The following is a 20,957-nucleotide window of genomic DNA, read 5'->3' as shown; positions in this document are numbered from 1 at the left end:
CTTGGAATCGTAAGACAGTGCTCTGAAAATATCACATCGATACTCAGGACTGTTTAGAAAGCCAAATGAAATCTGGGAATTGCTGAAAAAAAGCAGGAAATACCATGATGCTATGGTGTAAGTCTCTGTTGTACTCATATCATGTATATTGTAGGCAGTGTTTTGGATCCCAGATCTAAAAAATACTATAGCAGATTAGATAAAAGGTATACAAGGACAGAATAAATGGAGTTTGTCTTGTGTAATTTCACATCTTCCAGGTATCTGCCTGCTTTTGAGCTAGTTGCCTAGGCTCCTAATATAGTCAGTGAAAATCTGCTCATGTCAGTTGTTGCGATTCAAAATATGATTCATGCCATCCTATAGTAAAACCTTATGTTAGGTTCAACTCCTGGTTTTGATTAGCTGTTGAATATAAAGGGACCATATGGTGATTTTCTCAGATGTAAATACATTATAGATATCCCCATTTAATCAAATATATCTTGGTCTTTGTTTCTTAAACATGGAAGAATGAAAAAATATGATGGAGCATTTGTAGAATCTGTAATGGACACAAAGTCCATTAGGAATGGTTGATAACTGTATCTCAGGTTAAGAATTAAGGATGTTCTCAAGTGGGTCTCAAGCAATAGGTTTAAAAAAAGGCAAAAAAAAAAAGATGGTTCTTCAACCTAAATATTGAGCTTACCATAGGTGTATTTTGAATGGTAAAAGCCTGTGTTAGTTCAAAAATCAAGTAGATAATTTCATGGAAGACGAATTCATCAAGATCTAATTGGCATAGAAATGCAACTTCTGGTTCCAGAATCTCTGGGACCCAAAATGTTGAGCTGGAAGAGTACAGCAAGGAGCAGAGAAGCTGATGCTTTCCCTTACCTTCTTCCCTAAACAATTATATTGGCTACTATCAGACAAGGGACTGGTTGAGATGACCTTTTCATGTGACTGAATATGGTCACTCTATATTCTAGACTTCTAATATTTGTCTGGTTAGGATGTTTGTGGTATGTGTCTCCTAGAGTTCTTGCTAATTTTCCAAGGGATTTGAAAATATTTTCTAACAGGACTGTACAGATCATTTAAAATCCAATCTACCACCTACAGTATCACATACCATTGAAATTCGTTCTTGCGTAAGGACGGTTATAATGAAGATAATTTGAGTCTGTTTCTCCTATTGTTGTTCACACTGAGAAGTCATTTACATCCTGAGAAATTTAATTGGTTCAAATAGGTCTCCTTGTGGTAGTGGTACACTACTCATCTTGTATATATGTTTTTAAATTACCAACAGTATAGTCATCTGCATTTTTCTGATATGAACCTGTGATATGTATTGTATTTCTTATGCAGAAGGAAAAAAAAATAGAAAAATTAATCAGTCATATTATACAAACTGAATATTAAAGTTATCAGTATTTCTGTAAAACATTTCAATCATACTGATCGAAATCACAATCCAGCAGAAATTCTAAATTTCTAAAGGTCATATGCCAAATCTTTCTGTGGATAATTCTTTCTTTTCTATATATGTTTTTTAACTGTAAGTTTACCAGCATTAATTAGATAGCTGTACATTGACTAGCATTTTTTTTGTTGTTGCTGTTTCTTATGTTTGAATTTGTCTAAAAATATGCCAGTAAAAATTCAGACTTGGTAATAGAGAATATTGAATTTAAAGATGGTGAAAAAGGTGTTCTATTTTCTATGTTGGAAAATTAGCATAACTGCAAAAATCAGTATCTTTGCAGCAGAGAAAGCAATAAAGATGTCAATTGAAGAGGGAGTAGAAGATAAGTTTTATTTTTTTACTTCCATATGTATTTCTATGATTTGATATCTTTCCTTCTGACTTACTTCTGTGCCTTAGCCTTTCTGATCTGTAAAATAACTTAGAGTCAAAAAGTATGTTGGCTAATTATAGAGGATCTTCTGTTTCACCTTAATTTAAGTATAATGATTGTGCCATTTACCTAATCATTTATGTCAATCTTCAAGTGAGACCAGTATTTTCAAGTCAACATTGCAGATGCAAATAATTCGTCTGGAATCAGCCAGACACTTAAGTATATGTTTAAAAACAAGTGGTTTATAAGCTCAGGCCTGTGTGCTTTGCCTAAGCAATGAAGTTTTCAATCAAAGCCTGATCCTATTCCCATACAAATTAATAGAAAATTAACTTGGTTTAATGAAGGAACTGTGTTAACATGCATTGTAGTGTGGGAACTGATCTTTGCATCCATTGATCTGCATTTATTCTATCAGGTTTTTTTAATTTTATATATATTTATTATGTTTATATTTAAATTGTTATTATATATTAATTTAATTAGTATATATAATTATATATAAATATATACACATTTATATTTATGTATGATGTGGACATTGGTAACACTAGCTGAGAGATATTATCTCATCTTGGAAACTAAGCAACATTGGAGGAACTGAGTTGACCATCCCAGGTATAAACCACAGAGTCATGGCCAAGGAACTTGTGCAACTGAAACTAAGAGATCACAGGAAAAAAAGTGTAGAATAACTATTTGCATGTAAAGTGTTCACACAATGGTATATATAACTCTTCAGCCTTTGAGGCCTTTACCTTACAAGAACAAATATCTATTTTTAAAGCATGTTTTTTGTTCTCTGACCTCAATTGCTAACTAAAATGATCAGGGTAAGCACATGCATGACTCTGTGGGATAAAACCAAACGTGAGCTCTTTTCCTTTTCCTTGTGTTGCAGACCCTGCTGTACACTGCACTGTAAGTCAGTATTCTTTCCAGTAATGTCAGTTGTGTTCCAGTGGAATAAAACTGCTAAATGGAGAAGTCAACTGTTATGTCATGATCTTGATATATGCCTCTTCTCTTATATCGTGACACTTGAATCATTCTCTGCACTTTCCTTTACAAAATGCACATCACTTCTGACTGTGCATTTTTCAGATTTGTCATTAGAATCATTCACTGTACATGTGTACCACTTAAGTCAGACTAAGTCCTTATGTCATAGAGCAATTTAACATAATTAGTCAAAGTCAGGTCTGGTTTTGAAAGACATTTGAGGAACAATTTTTCGATTATGTTTACCTTTAGTGCAGTTCATGTCAATCTAATATCTATGAATGTCTTCATACTATTTATTCTTAAGCTTCACTGAGATACTGGATGGGCTTTTTTTGACTTTTTTTTGCATTGCATATTAATGAAATGATTACTAGGCAATAATTTCAGGTGTTTGATGATATAAAACAGGATGCAGGCCACATGTGGTCTGTATTAAAAATGCTCAGAGAAAGCAGCTAGAAAGCAAGACTAATATAGCAAGTAAATTATCCTGCCTTTGTGTGTAGATAGGATATGGCAATAAAAAGTGCTCCTGAAAATGACAGAATTTGTCCCTGAGAAATGGCTCGTTACGTTTTGACATAGTTTATCATGTTAACAATTCATAATTGTCTCCTTAGAAAAGATAGGTATGGAACAGTGAACGATCTACATAGATTCCTCTCTTTGATACAGTCATAGTGCCCTGAATTTATCTGAATTTACTCAGATGCATCATGGAAGCAGCATCATCAGGTTGTTGCTTTTAAAATCAAGAAACTCATAACTAGCAGCTTCTCATTTTCACAAACATTACTGAAATTATTACCTAGACTGCTCTTATGCATAGTTTTAAAGGTTGTCTTACAAGATGCAGTAGTTTATTTTTTTCTGAAATATGAGTCATGTAGGCCAGATTGGGATTCATAGTAAAAACTGTTTTGTTTTGGTTTGGTTTTTTTATACTTGCCATTACTAGCCTTTTATTTGTAACACACAAGATACTCAGGGTAAGATTGTGGCTTTAGTGAGATCTGGAATAGTTTTATCATTGCTTCTATTTTTTCATTTGTTGTCTTTTGGAACAGCAGTCTTCCTCTGTTTTCATGTGTTAAACAACACTTATTCCCATCCACCCTGAGGAACATGTAAAGGATGAGGTGGGAGAGAAGCACGCTATGCAGTGCACATCCCAGTGGGTGTTCTGATTAGAGATTTGGCTTAACTGGTCAAAAATTGATATGAAGGTTCCAATTTTATATCACCTTCTGAAATGCTGGGCCTTGCCTTTGAGTCCTGAAGTCCATATGAAGCTATCTAAAAAGACTGTAAACTGTATCATAACCAGTATACTCCTTCCTTTCAGCTTGACATGGAATATCTTTTACATTACTGATCAGCTGATAGCAGAGCCAGTAGTTTTTTCAGTTAGTGCTTATCTTTATTTATATTTAATTCACACAGGTTTATCGAGCAGAAATTGTACCCCTTAAAGAAAAGGTGCATCAAGTGAATGACCTTGCTCACCAGTTCACCCCCTCTGATATTCAACTCTCCCAGTACAATCTCAGCTGTGTAGAAGACCTGAACACACGGTGGAAAGTGCTACAGGTACATTTCCTATGACTTTTTTCTTTATGCTGCATTTAAGTATATATTTTTTTATGTCTGTGTGCTTGTTTTTTCCCTGTGGAATAGCACCAAAGGTGTGCTAAGAAACGGAAGAGGAAGCAGGCTTTCAGTGATCGTGTCTCTATGATAAAGTAGGAGGTAAAGCTGATGCTGTATTTGCATATTGTTCTGAATAATTTATCAAGTAGAAATTAGGTAACACAGTTTTTCATATGGTTAAAGTTCTCATACAATTAAAACACATACCAGTTTATTTACCATTTAATACTAATATTTTGCAATTCTTGCTGCCAAACACATCCTGTGATCATTTCGTCTGTCTTACCCATGTTTTACAGATATTTTCATGGTATATATGTAAGATTCACATAAGACAGTTTACTTCTGCTGCTTTATTCCTTTTACTATCGTTTAAATAATTTTCAAGAGCACCAGTTTTAGATAAATTCCTTATAGGCAGATTAATGATTCTGTGCTGTGGAACCTTTAAAGTCATACCTGTAGAAACAATTATAAAATTACAAGGCATTACATGTATTCAGGTAATTAGCAGGACTTGATACTTCAAGTAAATCAGTTTTGAAAGTGATTTTATAAATTGAGCTCTAATGCAGGAAAAATATTAAGTTATATTATGAAATTAAGGTGAACAACAACTATAAATGGTAAATACTGAAAAATTTACAAATTCTTCGGATTTTTATTTACATGTATCTATCACTTAAATTTTAGATTGTGTTATCTTGTGATAAAGACTTCAAATATGTATAGGTTTTCCAAAATACACTGTATCTTAGCTTAGATTTCTAGGAACAGCGTGGAAGAGAGAGCATATGTAAGTATGCATGCACTGGTATATGGTGATGTAGGTCCCAGGGAAGGGGAGTACTGTTATGATTAAATGAAGATAAATGCAATTAAATTAACTTCCTTAAGTTCTGGATTTTGCTCAATATTTTATTTTTCGCTACATCACTGATTCACATTTTGAAATTGTGTCGTTATATTTATCTTAATATATTATAAAAGTGTAGATGTATGGAGGTTAATAAAGACTTTTGCCTTCATTGTAAAAAAACAAACATTAGCAATGGACAAAAATGAACCAGTTCCCTCTTGTCTTACATACAGATAAAAGATCAAGATCATGGTGCTGTCAAATCTGTCAGTAAGAGGTTACTGCTTCTTTATTGCTTCTCCAAAAAAAAATATCACAGCTCCATGGCATCTCCAGTTTATCAACAGTTTATGCAGATATTAACAGGATTTTTTTTTTCCCTAAATCAACAGTTTGCAGTGACGGTGATAGTTTAAGTAAAAGATCATTAGTCCAAAATCTTTGGTCATTAGATCCTCAGGATAGGGTTCGGTAATACTATTAAGAAAGATCAACAGAAATCTGGAAGACAAAATGAGTATTCCCCAAATTTTTATCCCATGTATGAGAGAAATCACCTCTGTTCGTTTTTTTTAAAAAACAGCAGCTGATCAAGTTAACAAATCTTCTATGATTCATTGAAAAATACCTTATTTCACTAATAAAGTAGTTAACTAGGTTTGCTGAAATATACTTCATTACTTAAGCAGGAAATAAGGGAAATCAGGAAGATTTTTCAGAGTAAAAGCATCTAGGATATGAAAAAGTCAAACAAATCTGAGAGAGAGCCAGAGAGAAAGGTTTTGTTGTTATCATTCATTAAAGCATTAGATAGAGGGCCAACTTGGCATTATAAATTGTTTAAAAATATATAGGGCAAATCATATGTTCATACACATTTCAAACATAATTTGCTCTTTTTCCACAGAGCACAGGAAGCATTGTGAACAATTCACTTTTCATTATAAATTATTGTCTCAATTTATCAAATCCAGAGTATTTGAAAAACAAAGTGTTTCATCTTCTGTGAAGATAGATACTTGGAAACAGTACATCAGAGTGAGATGTTAGAGCTGATAGAACAGATAGTTAATTGAAATATTATGGTTTACTCTCTTTTTCGTATTTACTTAAATGTCATCTGGCAGATACGGAGAACAAGGTGAGAGCACTTCAGTAGATTTTTAAACATATCCTGAGGGGAAAAGACATAAGTAAATTTGCAGGATTATCATGTACAAAAGGCCAAGATGTAACCCCTGGGAAGAAGAAGAGCAGATATGTTCCTGTAATATAATTTTTTCTACTTAAAAGGGAGCAGAGGTTGAGACATATTGGGAGACAGAATTCATTTTTGTAGAATAGAGTAGAATAGAATAGAATAGAATAGAATAGAATAGAATAGAATAGAATAGAATAGAATAGAATAGAATAGAATAGAATAGAATAGAATAGAATAGAATAGAATAGAATAGAATAGAATAGAATAGAATAGAATAGAATAGAATAGAATAGAATAGAATAGTTCGGGTGACAGGGATGTACAACAATCACTTAGTACAACTATTCTATATATGAAGTCTGCTGGACATTGACTCTCAGGCCCGAGTGGCTCATTTTAGAGTATCATGTGTTGTTCTGTGTTAGGATTAGATTTATTTATGTATGACCAGCACTCCAGTTAAGTGTGATACTATTTATAGAAAACTGAAATTTTGACCACATAGTAGGAGAAGCAAAAATATAAATAATTTTTGTTTCAAGAAAAAACATTTTACTTCCAAGATAGGCTCCTATTGTTTGTTTCTGGCTTTCAGTTTGACCGCTAGGAATTTATTTCATTCTGATTTTCTTTTTTTTTTTTTGGACTAATTGCCTTTCTTATACTAATATCACATAAAATGTCTCCTCAATACTTTAATCTTTTCATTTTTTTTTCTACCAATTTCAACTTTTAATGTATTTGCACGTCTTTCTTTTATACTACCCATATTTTCTCTTTGGCTTCTATTAATTCCTTTTTTCAAAAAGTATTTATTTCTGTGTCCAGACTCTTCTCTGCCTTTCCCCATGTTATTTCCCTTATTTCTGTGATTTTTTTTCTTTCTTTTTTTTTTTCTAGCTAAAATGGTTCTTAGTTTACTTGTCATTTTTTTCCCCTCAAAGGTTAGATCTCTCTCCTTGTCATATTCATAGTGGGAAAAATATTTCTTAACCATGTATCCCATTTCCTAGAAAATATCACTGCAGGAAAATCATAAAACAGAGGCTTCTGTGCTATTGCTTGCCAGAAAGATATCCATTCTTGTTTATGTGTGGGAAAAGTAAATAAGGACATAAAGTTTATCAGATCTGAAACAGTACCAAATTCTAGTTTTATGAGAAAGTTGCAGAGCATTGTGTAGAGGATGAAATGATGTCTTGTTTGCTGCTTTATTAACACTGGGACTTTCATAAGATGAGAGGAGGAAATGTATCATTTTAAACCAAATCTTACAAAGATTTAATCTTTTAGTCATTTTACAATCATAAGAATAAGGCTGACCATATTCAATCATTTGCAGTATTGCACACAGGTTGTACAGTGATGTAGTATTAGTGAACAGTATCAAATATTCCTGCAGTATCTTCACAGAACTTCATTTATACTTTTGCAATAATCCATGTTTTCCATTAATTTACGTTTTCTGTGTTCAATTTTGGTCAATATACACTGGAGTATTACTGGAAGAAAAATGTATGGAAAGCATTCAACCAATTACAGACTCCTGATTTTGAAGTGTATGGAGGTGTATTTCATTAATGAAAACTAACGCACTCAGCTCAGTCTCTGAAAACTGCATCATCATTTGTGGAACTTAAGCAATGTGAAAATAATTAGTTTCATGCATTTAAAAGAGTAGTTTTGAGGGAAATACGCTGTTTATGTTTCCATTTTTCATAAACATGAAAGAAGATGAAGTCTCTCCAGGGAGCTATTTATTATGAATTCCACAAGGAGCTTTCATGTTCAGATCCTGTGTGCTTCAAACAGTATATGTGACGAAATCAGCCTGGTGAAAACATGTCTTGCAAACTCTTGCTTACTTCCAGTCAACATTTGAGAAGCCAGGGAGACCAGATTGGCAGGCGTTACATCCACTTCACTTTGGTCAGAGATCTAGTTGATGTAGTGCAGGTCAAAAGGCAAAGCCTCTGACATGTGGATAAGGAATTGGCTCGATGGTCACACTCAAAGAGTTACAGTCAAAGGCTCAATGTCCAAGTGGAGACCAGTAACGAGTGGCATTCCTCAGGGGTCAGTATTGGGATTGGCACTGTTAAACATCTTTGTTGGCGACATGGACAGTGGGACTGAGTGCACCCTTGGCAAGTTTGCCAATGACACCACATTGTGTGGTGCAGTCAACACACTGGAGGGAAGAGATGCCATCCAGAGGGACCTTGACAGGCTTGAGGGGTGGGCCCATGCAAACCTCATGAAGTTCAACAAGTCCAAGTTTCAAGGTCCTGCACATGGGTCAGGGTAATCTCAAGCACAAATACAGGCTGGGCAATGAGTGGATTGAGAGCAGCTTTGCAGCGAAGGACTTGGGGATATTAGCGGATGGAAAAATGACTATGAGCCAGCAATGTGCACTCTGACCCCAGAAATCCAACCATATCCTGGGCTGCATCAAGAGAAGCGTGGCCAGGAGGTCAAGGGAGGGGATTCTCCTCCTCTACTCTGCTCTCGTGAGAGATCAGGGGGCTGGAGGACCTCTCCTATAAGGACAGGCTGAGAGAGTTGGGGTTGTTCAGCCTGCAGAAGAGAAGGCTCCAGGGAGACCTGATAGCGGCCTCCCAGTACTTAAAGGGGGCTACAGATAAGGTGGTGTCGTTGTCTGAGCCTGGTCAGCAGCTAAACGCCCCGCAGTCGCTCACCCACCCTCCCCCTACTTGGGAATGGGGAGGGAATCAGAGGGGCAAAGGGAGACTCACGGGTGGAGGTAAAAACAGTTTAATAACAGTGACAGAACAATACGCTGACAGCAGTACCAACGGGTAATGTACCATACAGCTGCTCACCACCCACCGACCCCCGCCTGCTCCCGGCCAGTAATCCCAAACACAAAGGCCCCACAGCCACACTCCCAGAAGTGACAGCCCCTCCTGGCCCACTCCTGCCTTTATATAGTGAGCACAGTGTCACATGACATGGACTATCGGCCAATCGGGGCCCAGCCCTCCAGCTGTGCTCCCCCCGCCCCCGCACACAGGTGAGGGCACTGGGACCTGGGGAGCCTCTGGGGTCTCAGGGTGCTGCAGCTCCTCCCGCTGCCAGACCAACGGGAACTCTAGGCCAGCCCCAACCAGGACAGCTGGGGAGGGACTCTTTATCAGGGAGTGTAGGGAAAGGATGGGGGTAAGAGATTTAAACTGAAAGAGGGTAGATTTAGATTATATGTAAGGAAGAAATGCTTCATTGTGACAATGGTTAGACACTGGCACAGGTTTCCCAGAGAAGCTGTGGCTGCCCCCTCTCTGGAAGGGTTCAAGGCCAGGCTGAATGGGGCTTTGAGCAACCTGGTCTGGTGGGAGGTGACCCTGCCCATGGCAGGGGGGTTGGAGCTAGGTGATTTTAAGGTCCCTTCCAACCCAAACCATTCTGTGATTCTATGTAAAAAAATTTACAAGTATCTCATGGAGAACATAGCTTTCAGTTATCAGGGAAGTTTTTTTTTTTGTTTAATGTCCTGGGTTGAGTGAGTGGTGGGTTTTTTTGGTAGCAGGAGAGGGGGCAATAGGGGTGGCCCCCTGTGAGAAGCTTCTTGAAGCTCCCCCAGCTCCAAGTCAGCTCCACCCCTGCACCAAAACTGAGACTATCAGCTGCGCCTCTGCGATAACATATTTAAGAAGGGACGTGGTGATGAGCAGGGGGGATTTGTGAGGAAGAGTTGCTGCAGCTGCATGAACACCAAGGTCAGTGGAGGAACAGAAGAAGAAAGGAGGGGGGAGGTGTGCCGGAGCAGAGACCCCCCTGTATCCTGTGGTGAGACGGCAGGACGGCCCCCCCCTCCCACCCATGAAGATCTACGGTGGAGCAGACACTGATTTATGGCCTGTGGTTTCCACCTGATTTATCAAGGTGCTGTGCCCAAAGAAGGCCAGGGTCTTGTGGGAAAAGGTAGCCCCGATGCTGTAATTCAGTGCTGGGAGGATTGCAGCATGCGGGGGAGTCCCACGCCGGAGTAGCTCGGGAAGGGCTGCAGCCATGGGAGGGAATCCAGTCGGAGAAAGTTGGTGACCCATGACGGAGCAGTGTGGGGAACGCTGCAGCCCGTGGGAGGAACTCATGTTGGAGAAAGTTTGTGGAGGACTGTCTCCTGTGAGAGGGGGACAATGATGGAGCAGGGGGAACAAGTTCCAGAAGCTCCCCCTACTGAAGATGAAAGAAGCAGCAGCACTGACTGCACACACCCCACCCCCACCCCCCCATTCCCTGCCCCTGCGCCACTGGGCGAGGAAGTAGAGATATCGGGAGTAGAACTGAGCCCAAGAAGAAGGGAGGGGTGGGGGGAAGGTGTTCTCAAGATGTGGCAATGCTTCTCACTGTCTTACTCTGTTATGTGTTGTTAGTGTCTGTAATAAATGTGTGTTCTTTTTTTTCCTCCCCTAACGAGTCTGTCTTTTGCTCGTGACCATAAAGGGTGATTTTTTTCCCCATCCCAATCCTATCTCGAACCCCAAGCCTGGCTCTCTGTCCCTTCTTATTGCCGGAAGAGAAGGGGGAGAGAGTGGCTGTGTGGTGGTTAGCTGCCGACCAGGCTCAAACTACAACATTTAAACAAAAATCTATGTACTCATATTTAGAGAAGTACCTCTAAAAAGCTGAAAAATAGAATAAGAACAGTCTTTCATCCAAAAATTTTATATTTTAAGAGATTTTGTCATGGTATTTATATTCCAGTGCTTTCAGTTTAGCAAGTTGTAATGAACTGCAGTAATTTGTGAGCAGGTGTCTCTGTCCATAATAGTGGGCCCAGCCTGTCTAGTTTGTAAAACTAAGCAGGCTGGAAGAAGCACATAAAATGAAACAGTCCATACCCTGCATATAGATAGATATAGATAGATACAGATAGATATAGAGATCAGATATAGATGTAGATACAGTTATATGCAGACACACGCACACATATATGTGCATTTATGTCTGGACTTGATGATCTTAATGATCTTTTCCAACCTAAAAGATTCTATGTTTCTATGATTTCTACATATAAAGGGTAACTGTAAAGGAGCATTAGTCCTTATTTCATTACTGGTCCTATGTCCTAAGCTCATCTTGCATCAGTAGCAGATTCTCCAACATGTGGGGATTTGAAGATTGATATGGCAGAAGAGTGTGTTGCCTCTTACTAAAGGGTCCAGCCACAACTATCATTCTGTTGCCTCAAACAGCACACTCTGCTTGCAGGAGTTGCTGAACAAACAGCAGGCTTTTAATACCACTGCAGGCAGTTAGCTAAAGTTATATCACAGTTTTATTTGTATTCTGCTGAGGATGGGCTCTTTACTGAGATGTGTAATGTATACTATTGTAATACGTATCACTTCAATGAATTATTTAAAAAACCAGCATCTTCTGTGTGCTTCAAAAATATTAGCTGTTTCTTTCAATCCATGATGAGAAATATGAATGAATCTTACCATCTGTGTTTGCAAAGGAACTAACATTGAGAATGCTTAAAAGTCAAAAAGGAAATCCCTTCTTTCCTGTAATCAATGTGAAATTGTGACTATGCATCAGAGTCTTGGTGGCCTCTATATGTAAATGTCCCTCCAAATATCAGTGATAGGTGTTTTCAAATATTCAGATGCAATTAATCTCGCAAAAGCTGGGTCACAGGCATTCTGAGCAGCAGTTCTCAGCTCACACCCTGCTTTTGATAGGCGATAGGCACTAGGGCAAATAAATTACCTCAGAATGTAAGTTAAGATCAGCACTGACATATCATAGTAGATTTCAGGTTTGGGTTTGTTTTCTTTGTTTATTTTATTTTACTTCATCTTCTTCCATGCCTTCTCCAATAAAAAGCCCCTCATAAAAGAAGTGAAATAACAGCAAAATACATATGAAAAAGAAATGTTTTTTCAAATCTCTCACAGTTGAAATGAAACAAGTTTAGCAGATTCTCAGGTCTTTTTTTATTTCTGAATGCATAGTATAGTAATCATTTCAGGAAGTATACTTAGGGTCTAAACCATGTAATTAAGATTTGAATGTGATTAAGGATATTCTCTTATATCATTTTTCCTAAACAAAAATAAAAAACTCTTCTGGTTCTTTACAGTTCAGTTGTCCAATTCTTACAGCATAGCAATCTCACACAGGAAAGCTCTAGTCATACAATTAAATAGAACATCTGCCTTATCTTTTTGTATATCTTACATTACAAGAAAAGTTATTTATTCCAAATTAAACAGTGAGTGTAAACTGGGGGTATGTTAAAAGCAGATAGATTGGCAGATGATGCAACAGTAGCAAGTTTCTTTCTCTGAAAGAGACTGAGAATGTCATACATATATGAATGTGCCATATAGTTAGATTTTTATATTTGAATGTTATTACCTTTCTATTACCTTAACAGTTTCTCTTTCCATTGTGTCATTTCATTAATTTTAATGATAAATTTGTTTCTATTTGTTTGCTTTTCATCTTTTTTAAACTATATTTTGACTTATGTCATCTGTAAGTAGCTGACAAAAACAGGAGACAACTTTTCTAAATATATGGAGCCAAAATTCTAGTTCAACTATAATAACACTAATTAAGGAATTACTAAAATCATAGTTCCTTTCAACCTTGAAATTTGAAATTATTTTAGTAGTTGCAGATTTCATCTTCCCAGCAGAGGGAGATTTTGATTCTCTTTGGAAGTTGAGTTTTCCCATCATACTCTTTAGTTAAAATGTTGTTTTGTATATTCCATGAGAACTGGAACTTTTGCCAAAACCACAGTTGTCATGGCTCTTTAATGGTCTCTTATTTATTTAATTGGCTATGCCAGTTGACTGCAGAATTCATATACCCATATATTTCTCTTCATTTCTGTTAGCTTGAGTCTCAGTTTTGCCCAATATTTGTCTGCAAAAATATGCATACAGATTCATTTTGCAGTCATTCATTCTTTATAGAACCTATTTATTTCTGTAAGCTAGTTGAGGAAGGCCAGCTGTATGGGTTGGGATTCAATTCCTCTAATGAAGTGTGTGTCAAAAACGGGAAAGATTCCTTCCTAAATTAGGAGGACATCTTCATTGTTCCTTGTGGCATGTTTAGGGCAGTCAGTGAAAGAATGTGTGTATGTAAGTATAAACAGGCATGGTTATCATCAACAGCCATGCCATCAGGAAAACTAATAAAACCATGTTAAAGTTATGATGTTCTATGTGATGAATTTCAGTTTGTTGAAACTGTAAATGCTTTAGCAATTTTTTGTTATAGAAGAGACATTCATTTTAAGAGTTTATCTTATTTTGACTTCCTTTACTTTGGAATTGTGGTCTATGAAGAAGTGTTTTGAAGAAGCATGCAGAAGAACAGCAATTTACCCTACTTTGTATTCTCATTTCAATATGCATAGATAGATTTCTTTTGATGTATTTTTTTTTGTTTCTCATATATGTGTATGGGTATATGGGATTATAAAAAACCTGAGTTATGTTGTTTATAAGTACAAAGCACTTAAAATTTATCAAATGTAAGAAAATATGTTACATATGCAACTTGAATTTATCACTCTCATACAATTTTTGCATATACAATACATTCTGTAAGATTCCCAATTTATCTGGTTGATGGATAAATGATAGGAAGAGAATGGGCGTATTAGTTGATAAATGTTAGTCTCGTTTCCTTATAAAATAAGAGTTGTGCAATTTACTTTCACCTGTCAGCAGTTATAGATTACATTTGGCAGTGCACATCTATATGAGTCACATCAGACTATATTTAGGATGCCGGGGAAAGCTGAGGTTATGATACTGTTGAAAATGTATTCTCATTGGAAACCAACATCCACTAGTTCTGTTGTTTTTTAATCAAGCAGTTTTAGCTAAATCATTCAGTTTATAGCTCTTTAACTTATTTACTAGCCACTATTGAAATTCTACTGAAGATGGAATTATTCACATTCTTTAATGTTCATGATCCATAATACCTGAGCATCTTCAAAACATTAATTGAAATTATTTCTGCAAAAGTTCCTTTCACAAGGAAAGTGGAAGTTACATTTGGAGAATTAAAGCTCTGAGTTTCAGTCTTACAAAGGTGTGTAGGCTATGAGAAATTGGGAGTTTTTACCTTGTATGCTAAAATTGGACAGATAGCTTTTTTTTTTTTTTCTTCTTGTCCAAATTGAGAGAATATGGTCTGATTTTTTTCAACATCTTTTTAGGTGTGTGAACTGATTTCAATCAGCTATGGTTTGGCTGTTCATTATGAAAATTAGGGGTTTTTTAAGGTAAGAATGTGTGAGGGCGAAAAGCAGGGAAGTGTACAAAATTAGCAGCAGTCAGAATAGTGAAAGCAAACAAGGACAAACCAAAAATTAACCTTGTGATTAGAAGTCGTTCTCCAGTCCTGACTTCCACATCACAGGTCCCTTTCCTTGACAAAATGTTATCAGCAGTCAGAGCTCATAATTTGTGTGTTAGATATTAAAGTGCAATAGAATAGGACAGGATTGTGTAGGGTCGGGTAGGGTAGGATACATTGTCAGCTATCTGCTGACACCAGAAGGATGATGAGGCTTAGCAATTTCTGGTCCTGCTCCATACCCTGGAGGGGATATACCCTGCTGACACACATCATCTGTCCATTCATGCCCGCTTGGTTTGAAGTGAGGTTAAAGCAGATGTACAAAGTTTGCTTTGAATGTGGAACACGTTTGCCACAGATAGAGCATTCACAGAGTTTAAGAGCTGTCCTGTGAAGTCTCTCTCTAATGTGATTTTCAGAGGCTTGTAGCTCAATGAATCCTTAATGAATATCCTTGGAAGCAGTATAAAACCTCTTAGATTCCAAGTCCCAGTGCCAAAGTATTATTAAAGGTTTTTAGAGGGAGAGAACGTAAAACTGGCAAAAAATATTCCTCTATCTCCCCATTTTTGCTAATTTCTTCTTCTAAAATGCTGTGAATTTTTTTTAGAAGAAAATTCATTTAAAATTATAAAAAGCCCAAGGTAGAGAAATAATATACAAATTTCCAGTGCAAAAGGTTAATGTTAGCAAATGTTTTTTTCTTTCTTAAGTCATTTTGTGACTTTCTGATATATGAATTACATATTCTATCACTGCAGATATTTTTACGTCAAGACTGTCTACTTTCAGGTCACAGAAAGCTTTTACAGTCTTTAGGCTATGCAGTATTGTGTGCTAAATTTTCTAAATCTTTTCGCTTCAGTAAAACTTTAATATGAGTAAGACATTTTTGCCATTTTAGAAAGTACTGTTAACAGTACTGTTCAAAATACAAAAAATGTCAGTAGCATTAAATTGTGACACAGTTTTAAAACCAGCCTTTGTAGATGATTATGTGTGTCATTTTCAGAATGTTTTTGCAAGGTGCTCTCTAAAATTGCCATTGTAGTTTTCATCACTCCTTGAGTAAAGCTGAATGTTGTGTCCTTATATAGAAAATTCTGGGCAGTGTAGAAGTCATGTAATAGTATGTTAAATGTAGAGGAGGGCACTTTATATTTAAAATGGCTCAATTCCTGGTATGCGTTATGTGTGCAAATGTTTTCTGTAAAATGCTTCCTAATTTGGATCCACCCGGCACAACACAGGCAAAAGGAGTTATTTCAAGATGCCAATTTCTTCCTGTTGGCTCATCTATGCCATTCAATTCCTGTGCTTTCTGTTACTTTATAAAACACTGATACTGCAACAACCTTTAGAAAGGAACCTTTTAGTTGTGGAACAACATAGTATAAATTATGGTTCTTGACCCAGAGCTACAATTTCAGTTTTTACTCATTAATTTGTTATTTCTTTTGTACCTGGAGAATCATAGCAACATCCAGAATTATATGTTACAGAAATTAATTCTTTAAGATGTGCCATTTTGTTTGGAAAGTCTCAAGTGTGTAGGTTGAAGACTCAGTTAGTCTTTCTCTTCCATTTTCTTAGGTGTTCAAAGTTGGTTCTCTGCCATAACTCAGTTTGTTTTAAAACAAAATTAATGGCATGACTAATTAGCATTAATCAGTCTAGAAAAATAAGCTTTAAGTCCACACCTGTAGATAATATATTCATTGTGTTGGATATTTTCACTTTCATCCCTCTGATTTCTCATACTGATCTCAAGTGTTTTGTGTCCTTTCCCCTAATACCTTAATTTATGACTCTTTTCCATCTGTAAAAACAATGAGTTCTGTCCCACTTATCCAACACATAGCTGATAAGACAATGCTGTTTCATCAGTGCAGTGATTTCTTTGGGTATTCAGAAACAGAAGAATGTGTCTTCCATAAAATAGCTTTGTGTTTCCTATATATTCCAGCATTCCAGTTCCTTATCTCAAAACATCACATTTCAAATCCTGAACTGACTTTGTCTGTACTTTTGCCATCCAAATAGACAAGGTAACAATTTGGTTTGCACATCAGTTGTCGTAGCTATCTGCAGTATATCCCTGAATCTGTCTAGGTTTACCCTGAAAGAGAAAGGGTTTACATTTTTCTCACAAAGACTTCATAACTTTATTCAGTTGTGAATGACATGTGAAATACTGTCAGACCGGTATGGTCTGTTGCAGAAATCATGCAGGCTTCCTCTTTTAAAAAGTCAAGATCTAATAATTTTTCGTCACCAGAGAGCAGGAGGCCAGCTCCCAGAAAATAAAGTTTCTAAAAGACAGAGGCAAATCCAGTTTTATGATCACCACTTTTCTCCCTCAACACAGTGCCCCCACATTGTTAGGCTATGCTCAGCAATTCCCACAGCTGATGGGAGATGCCTGTGATGTTTAACAGTGCCAGGTCACACTGATTATTTTAGCTTTGCCAGTGACACTCTACATATTTTCAAATTATTTTAACCACCTTGTGCATGAATATACATGTTTTTAGGTAAGTATCCATTTATGGATCTATAGATTTAGGGATCTTACAAAACTTAGTTAAACTAGAATGAAATTGTCTTGATTTGGAGTAAATCATAGTACCCTTTTAATTTTACTGTAGTTCTGATAGTTTACATAGTCTAAGTGTCTGTCCCATTCCCTAAAAAGCAGGGCCAGAAAAACAAACTATTTCATGTAAATTTGTGTTTGTAAATACTTATTGTTATACAGGCCAAGGCCCCTGAATCACAACTAATTGTTTGTGATGTGAGCTGCACTACCGTATGTGGAAAGGACTTTGGACACAAACTATGACCTTGTATTTTTCAGCATGTTTATTGAAAGCGTGGTTATATTTAAAGAAAACATGTATATTGTAAAATCCAATTCTCTCAGTCTGTGAACCTATTCCGTCAAACAAATCACAGACTCTTTAACATTGACATGCTACTATATGGTATTCAGTGGTAACACTGATCTGTAAAATAAGAGGTACGAGGCAGACTTTAGGCTGGTATGTTAGAACTTAAGCCATCATGGGCCATTGGCTTTGTCTGTTCTGCCATCCCTCACAACTGTACCAGCTGTTACCCCTGCTGAGCTTGCATAGCTCAGATATCCTTGTATGACCCAAGAGCAACATTTGTGCCTTTTTGTGCCAGAATTAAAACCCTTTACTGTACAGATTATCAAAGAGCATCCCAGGAAAGATGTAAAAGCTGAAAGAATAAAATGTATGATTTGCTATTTTTAGAAAGATAATGAATTCTTAAACCTTTAGATAGGAATTACCATTTGTTTGTGATCCTTCTAGATCCCCAAAAGATGTATTTACAGTTATACACAAAGTAGATTTCATAAGCTCCCGGGCTATTATATTATTGACATGATCAGTATATTCACACAGCAGTGTTACTACTTAGAGATACTGTATTTCACTATCTTCCTCATATTCAGACAGGCTCTAGCTTGCCAGAGATTTTTTTTTTTTTTTTTTTTTTCTGAATGAGCATATAACTAACAGATGTTTGGTTTTGGCTCCATGTCTACATTCTTTGAAAGCTGGAGAATTAAATTGCTGACATTCAGACAACACTAATTCACATATCCAGGGAGCCTAATTTGCCATCCCTGAGATCCTGATTCCTGGTGTTCATGGGTTTAAAAACCATTTCAGTGACACAATATAAGAATAGGCTGGGGAGTTTCAATAGTATGCTCCTGCTAAACATAATCACATTTTATAAACATCTGCGTCATTACTGGTATGATTCATCTCTAAGCTGTATACAGCTGTGTTTCCAGTTTCAATTAACAGTCCCTTAATTGCATATCCATCTCATGTTACTAATTTAGTTAATTTATTCATAATTAAGAGTATTCTATTTTCTACGAAGGTTTGTTGAGCTTAGTACATTATAAAAAAATAATAATAAAAAAAACCTAAGGCAGAGGGATTTTGATTCTTACAATAGTCAAGAACAAAAATGTCATTCATGCATCTAGAGAGGAAGACAAGATACAAGGGATGTTTTTTCTTTTCTCACCATGGAATAAAAAACCTTTGGAAAGGTTTTGCTTTGTGTTTGAAAGCAAATGGTAGTGTGAATGTGCTCATTTCTCCTCTTTTTTATGCTTCTCCCTTTTGCCCAAAATCTAATGTAATTCTATAGTTTAGACTGATACATCAGGTTTTAATATGTAAAAAGAAATTATAACACTAAAAAGGGTGTTACAAGAACAGAGGTATGTAGGAGGCAGGAATCATCCTACCTCATGCATTTTTGTCCTCTAACATTTATAGTTTAGAGTACAATGTATTTAAAAGGACTAGGATTAGGAACTGTGAGATAACTTAAAAATCAAACCTGAGACACACTCAGGTAGAAGATAAGGACTGTCTTATTAGTATTATTTATCAAAATAAGTGTTTGCTTATAAGAAAATATCTTTTGCATTTAGGAAAAGAATATTGTGTGCAAAATGGCTTAGAAATCCTATAAACAAACCTTCTTGCAGTTGTCCAGAATCTAATGATGTTCTTCACTTACCATTTTAGCAGGATTGGTTATAACTCTCCAGTACTTTGTAAATACACACATACTGTCCTCTCCATTATATTTAGATGCCCTACTGGGATATTCATTCTAGGTAATATCTAAAATATTAAGGAGTTGTATGTATAAATGGTCCTCTTTTTTTTTTTTTTAAAAAAAAAGAGAGAGAAAAAATTCATCTTTAGCATGAAGAGTATTTTGATACTTGAGCAAGTGAACAGAATTTTGATAGTTCAGCATCCCTTCCTGGAAAAGAAAAGAGGGAGAAATACAGGAGGGTCTTTAAAAACAAAAATGTTTTTTATTTGAGACAGGTGTTATTTCCTGAGTAGGCTATCACATTGCTATAATTTGAAGTAAACAGCGGGCTCTCTAAGTTGTACAGAAAACATTGAAATAGTCTGATCAATACGTCTCAGGCAGAGCTGCAGGTTTTTAATGGCAGCTGCTGAATCCCTTCTAGCTGAAAACCAAAGTTGTCTGCTGATTTTTCCTTTAATCTTCCCCTTCCTCCAATATCCTTGATGCACTGTTTAGTTTCTCTCACTTCTCTTTTTCTCCTCTAAGCTTCTTTCTTCCTCTTCATATAAGCTTCTCCTTGTCTGTCATACCTTCTATAATCACACCACTGCTTACTAAAAAAAGACTAGGAAGAAAATCATTAAATGAGCAAACAGAGAACACAACTAGAAAATTTATAAACTAACATGAGAAGAAAAGAAAGGGGTGTAGAGAGGAAAAGTGCAGTGTAAGGTGCAGGTGAGGTAGGCTTTTAGTCATGGCAGTTTTACAAATGACAACCTTTTTTTTTTTTTTTTTTCCCCAAGGAGCCTCTTAAGATCAGAGTTAGTGAAAGATACAGCCATGCTCTAAGCAGGCTTCTAAAGCTTTTCAAAGCAGACAGTCTCATAATTTTCTTTTCTTTTACTTGTCAAATATTAATGCCGGAATGTAATCTTCTGAAGATAATAAAAGCTTGAACCATTTCAACCTTTTAGCAGCTTACTCTGTGTATTTAGCAAATAGAATGACAGTTGCAGTGCTAACCTTGCTGTACAAATTCCAGGCTGCCCCACCTTTTTTGATTAAAATGGTGATTAGGGTTAAAGGAGATTATAGCAATTTGCCAGGGTCCTGTTGTGCTGCAAACTCAAGGTAAGAGAGGGTGATTCAAGTGCCTGCAGAAAGATTATCACAGGTTGATCAGCCTTCAAGGTTCTATAGATTTTTACTACCTTTGTTATTTGTGTACAATCTCCAGCTTTTGCTATGCAAGAAGGGAAATGCATTCATCTTCTGTACACACACACACACAAAAAAAAAGTTAATCGTTTTCTCCCTCAAAGGAGAGATTGGTCTTCAAAAGGGAGCACATAGGCCTTTTAAATTTTATCATATTAATATCATACTCTGGAGGTGTGTTGCTTTCTCTTTTCCTTTTTCTTCC

The 20,957-nt window shown here is 36.3% G+C and overlaps 1 protein-coding gene across 21 annotated transcripts in view; it reads left to right on the top strand.

Annotated features, from left to right (window-relative positions):
- The window catches only part of DMD (dystrophin), a 1,076,492-nt gene that overhangs the window by 903,586 nt on the left and 151,949 nt on the right, over positions 1 to 20,957 (top strand). For all 21 annotated transcript variants that reach the window (XM_042788288.1, XM_042788292.1, XM_042788293.1 and 18 more), the window contains one exon: positions 4,299 to 4,445. In XM_042788288.1, the coding sequence (XP_042644222.1) occupies positions 4,299 to 4,445 (147 nt within the window). The remainder of the gene's footprint in view (positions 1 to 4,298; positions 4,446 to 20,957) is intronic.

Source organism: Tyto alba, unplaced genomic scaffold (assembly GCF_018691265.1).
Source record: "Tyto alba isolate M040663 unplaced genomic scaffold, T.alba_DEE_v4.0 Super-Scaffold_14, whole genome shotgun sequence".
NCBI classification, from domain to species: domain Eukaryota; kingdom Metazoa; phylum Chordata; class Aves; order Strigiformes; family Tytonidae; genus Tyto; species Tyto alba.
The sequence above is the reverse complement of the archived record's forward strand: the minus strand, read 5'-3'. Positions and strand labels throughout refer to the sequence as shown.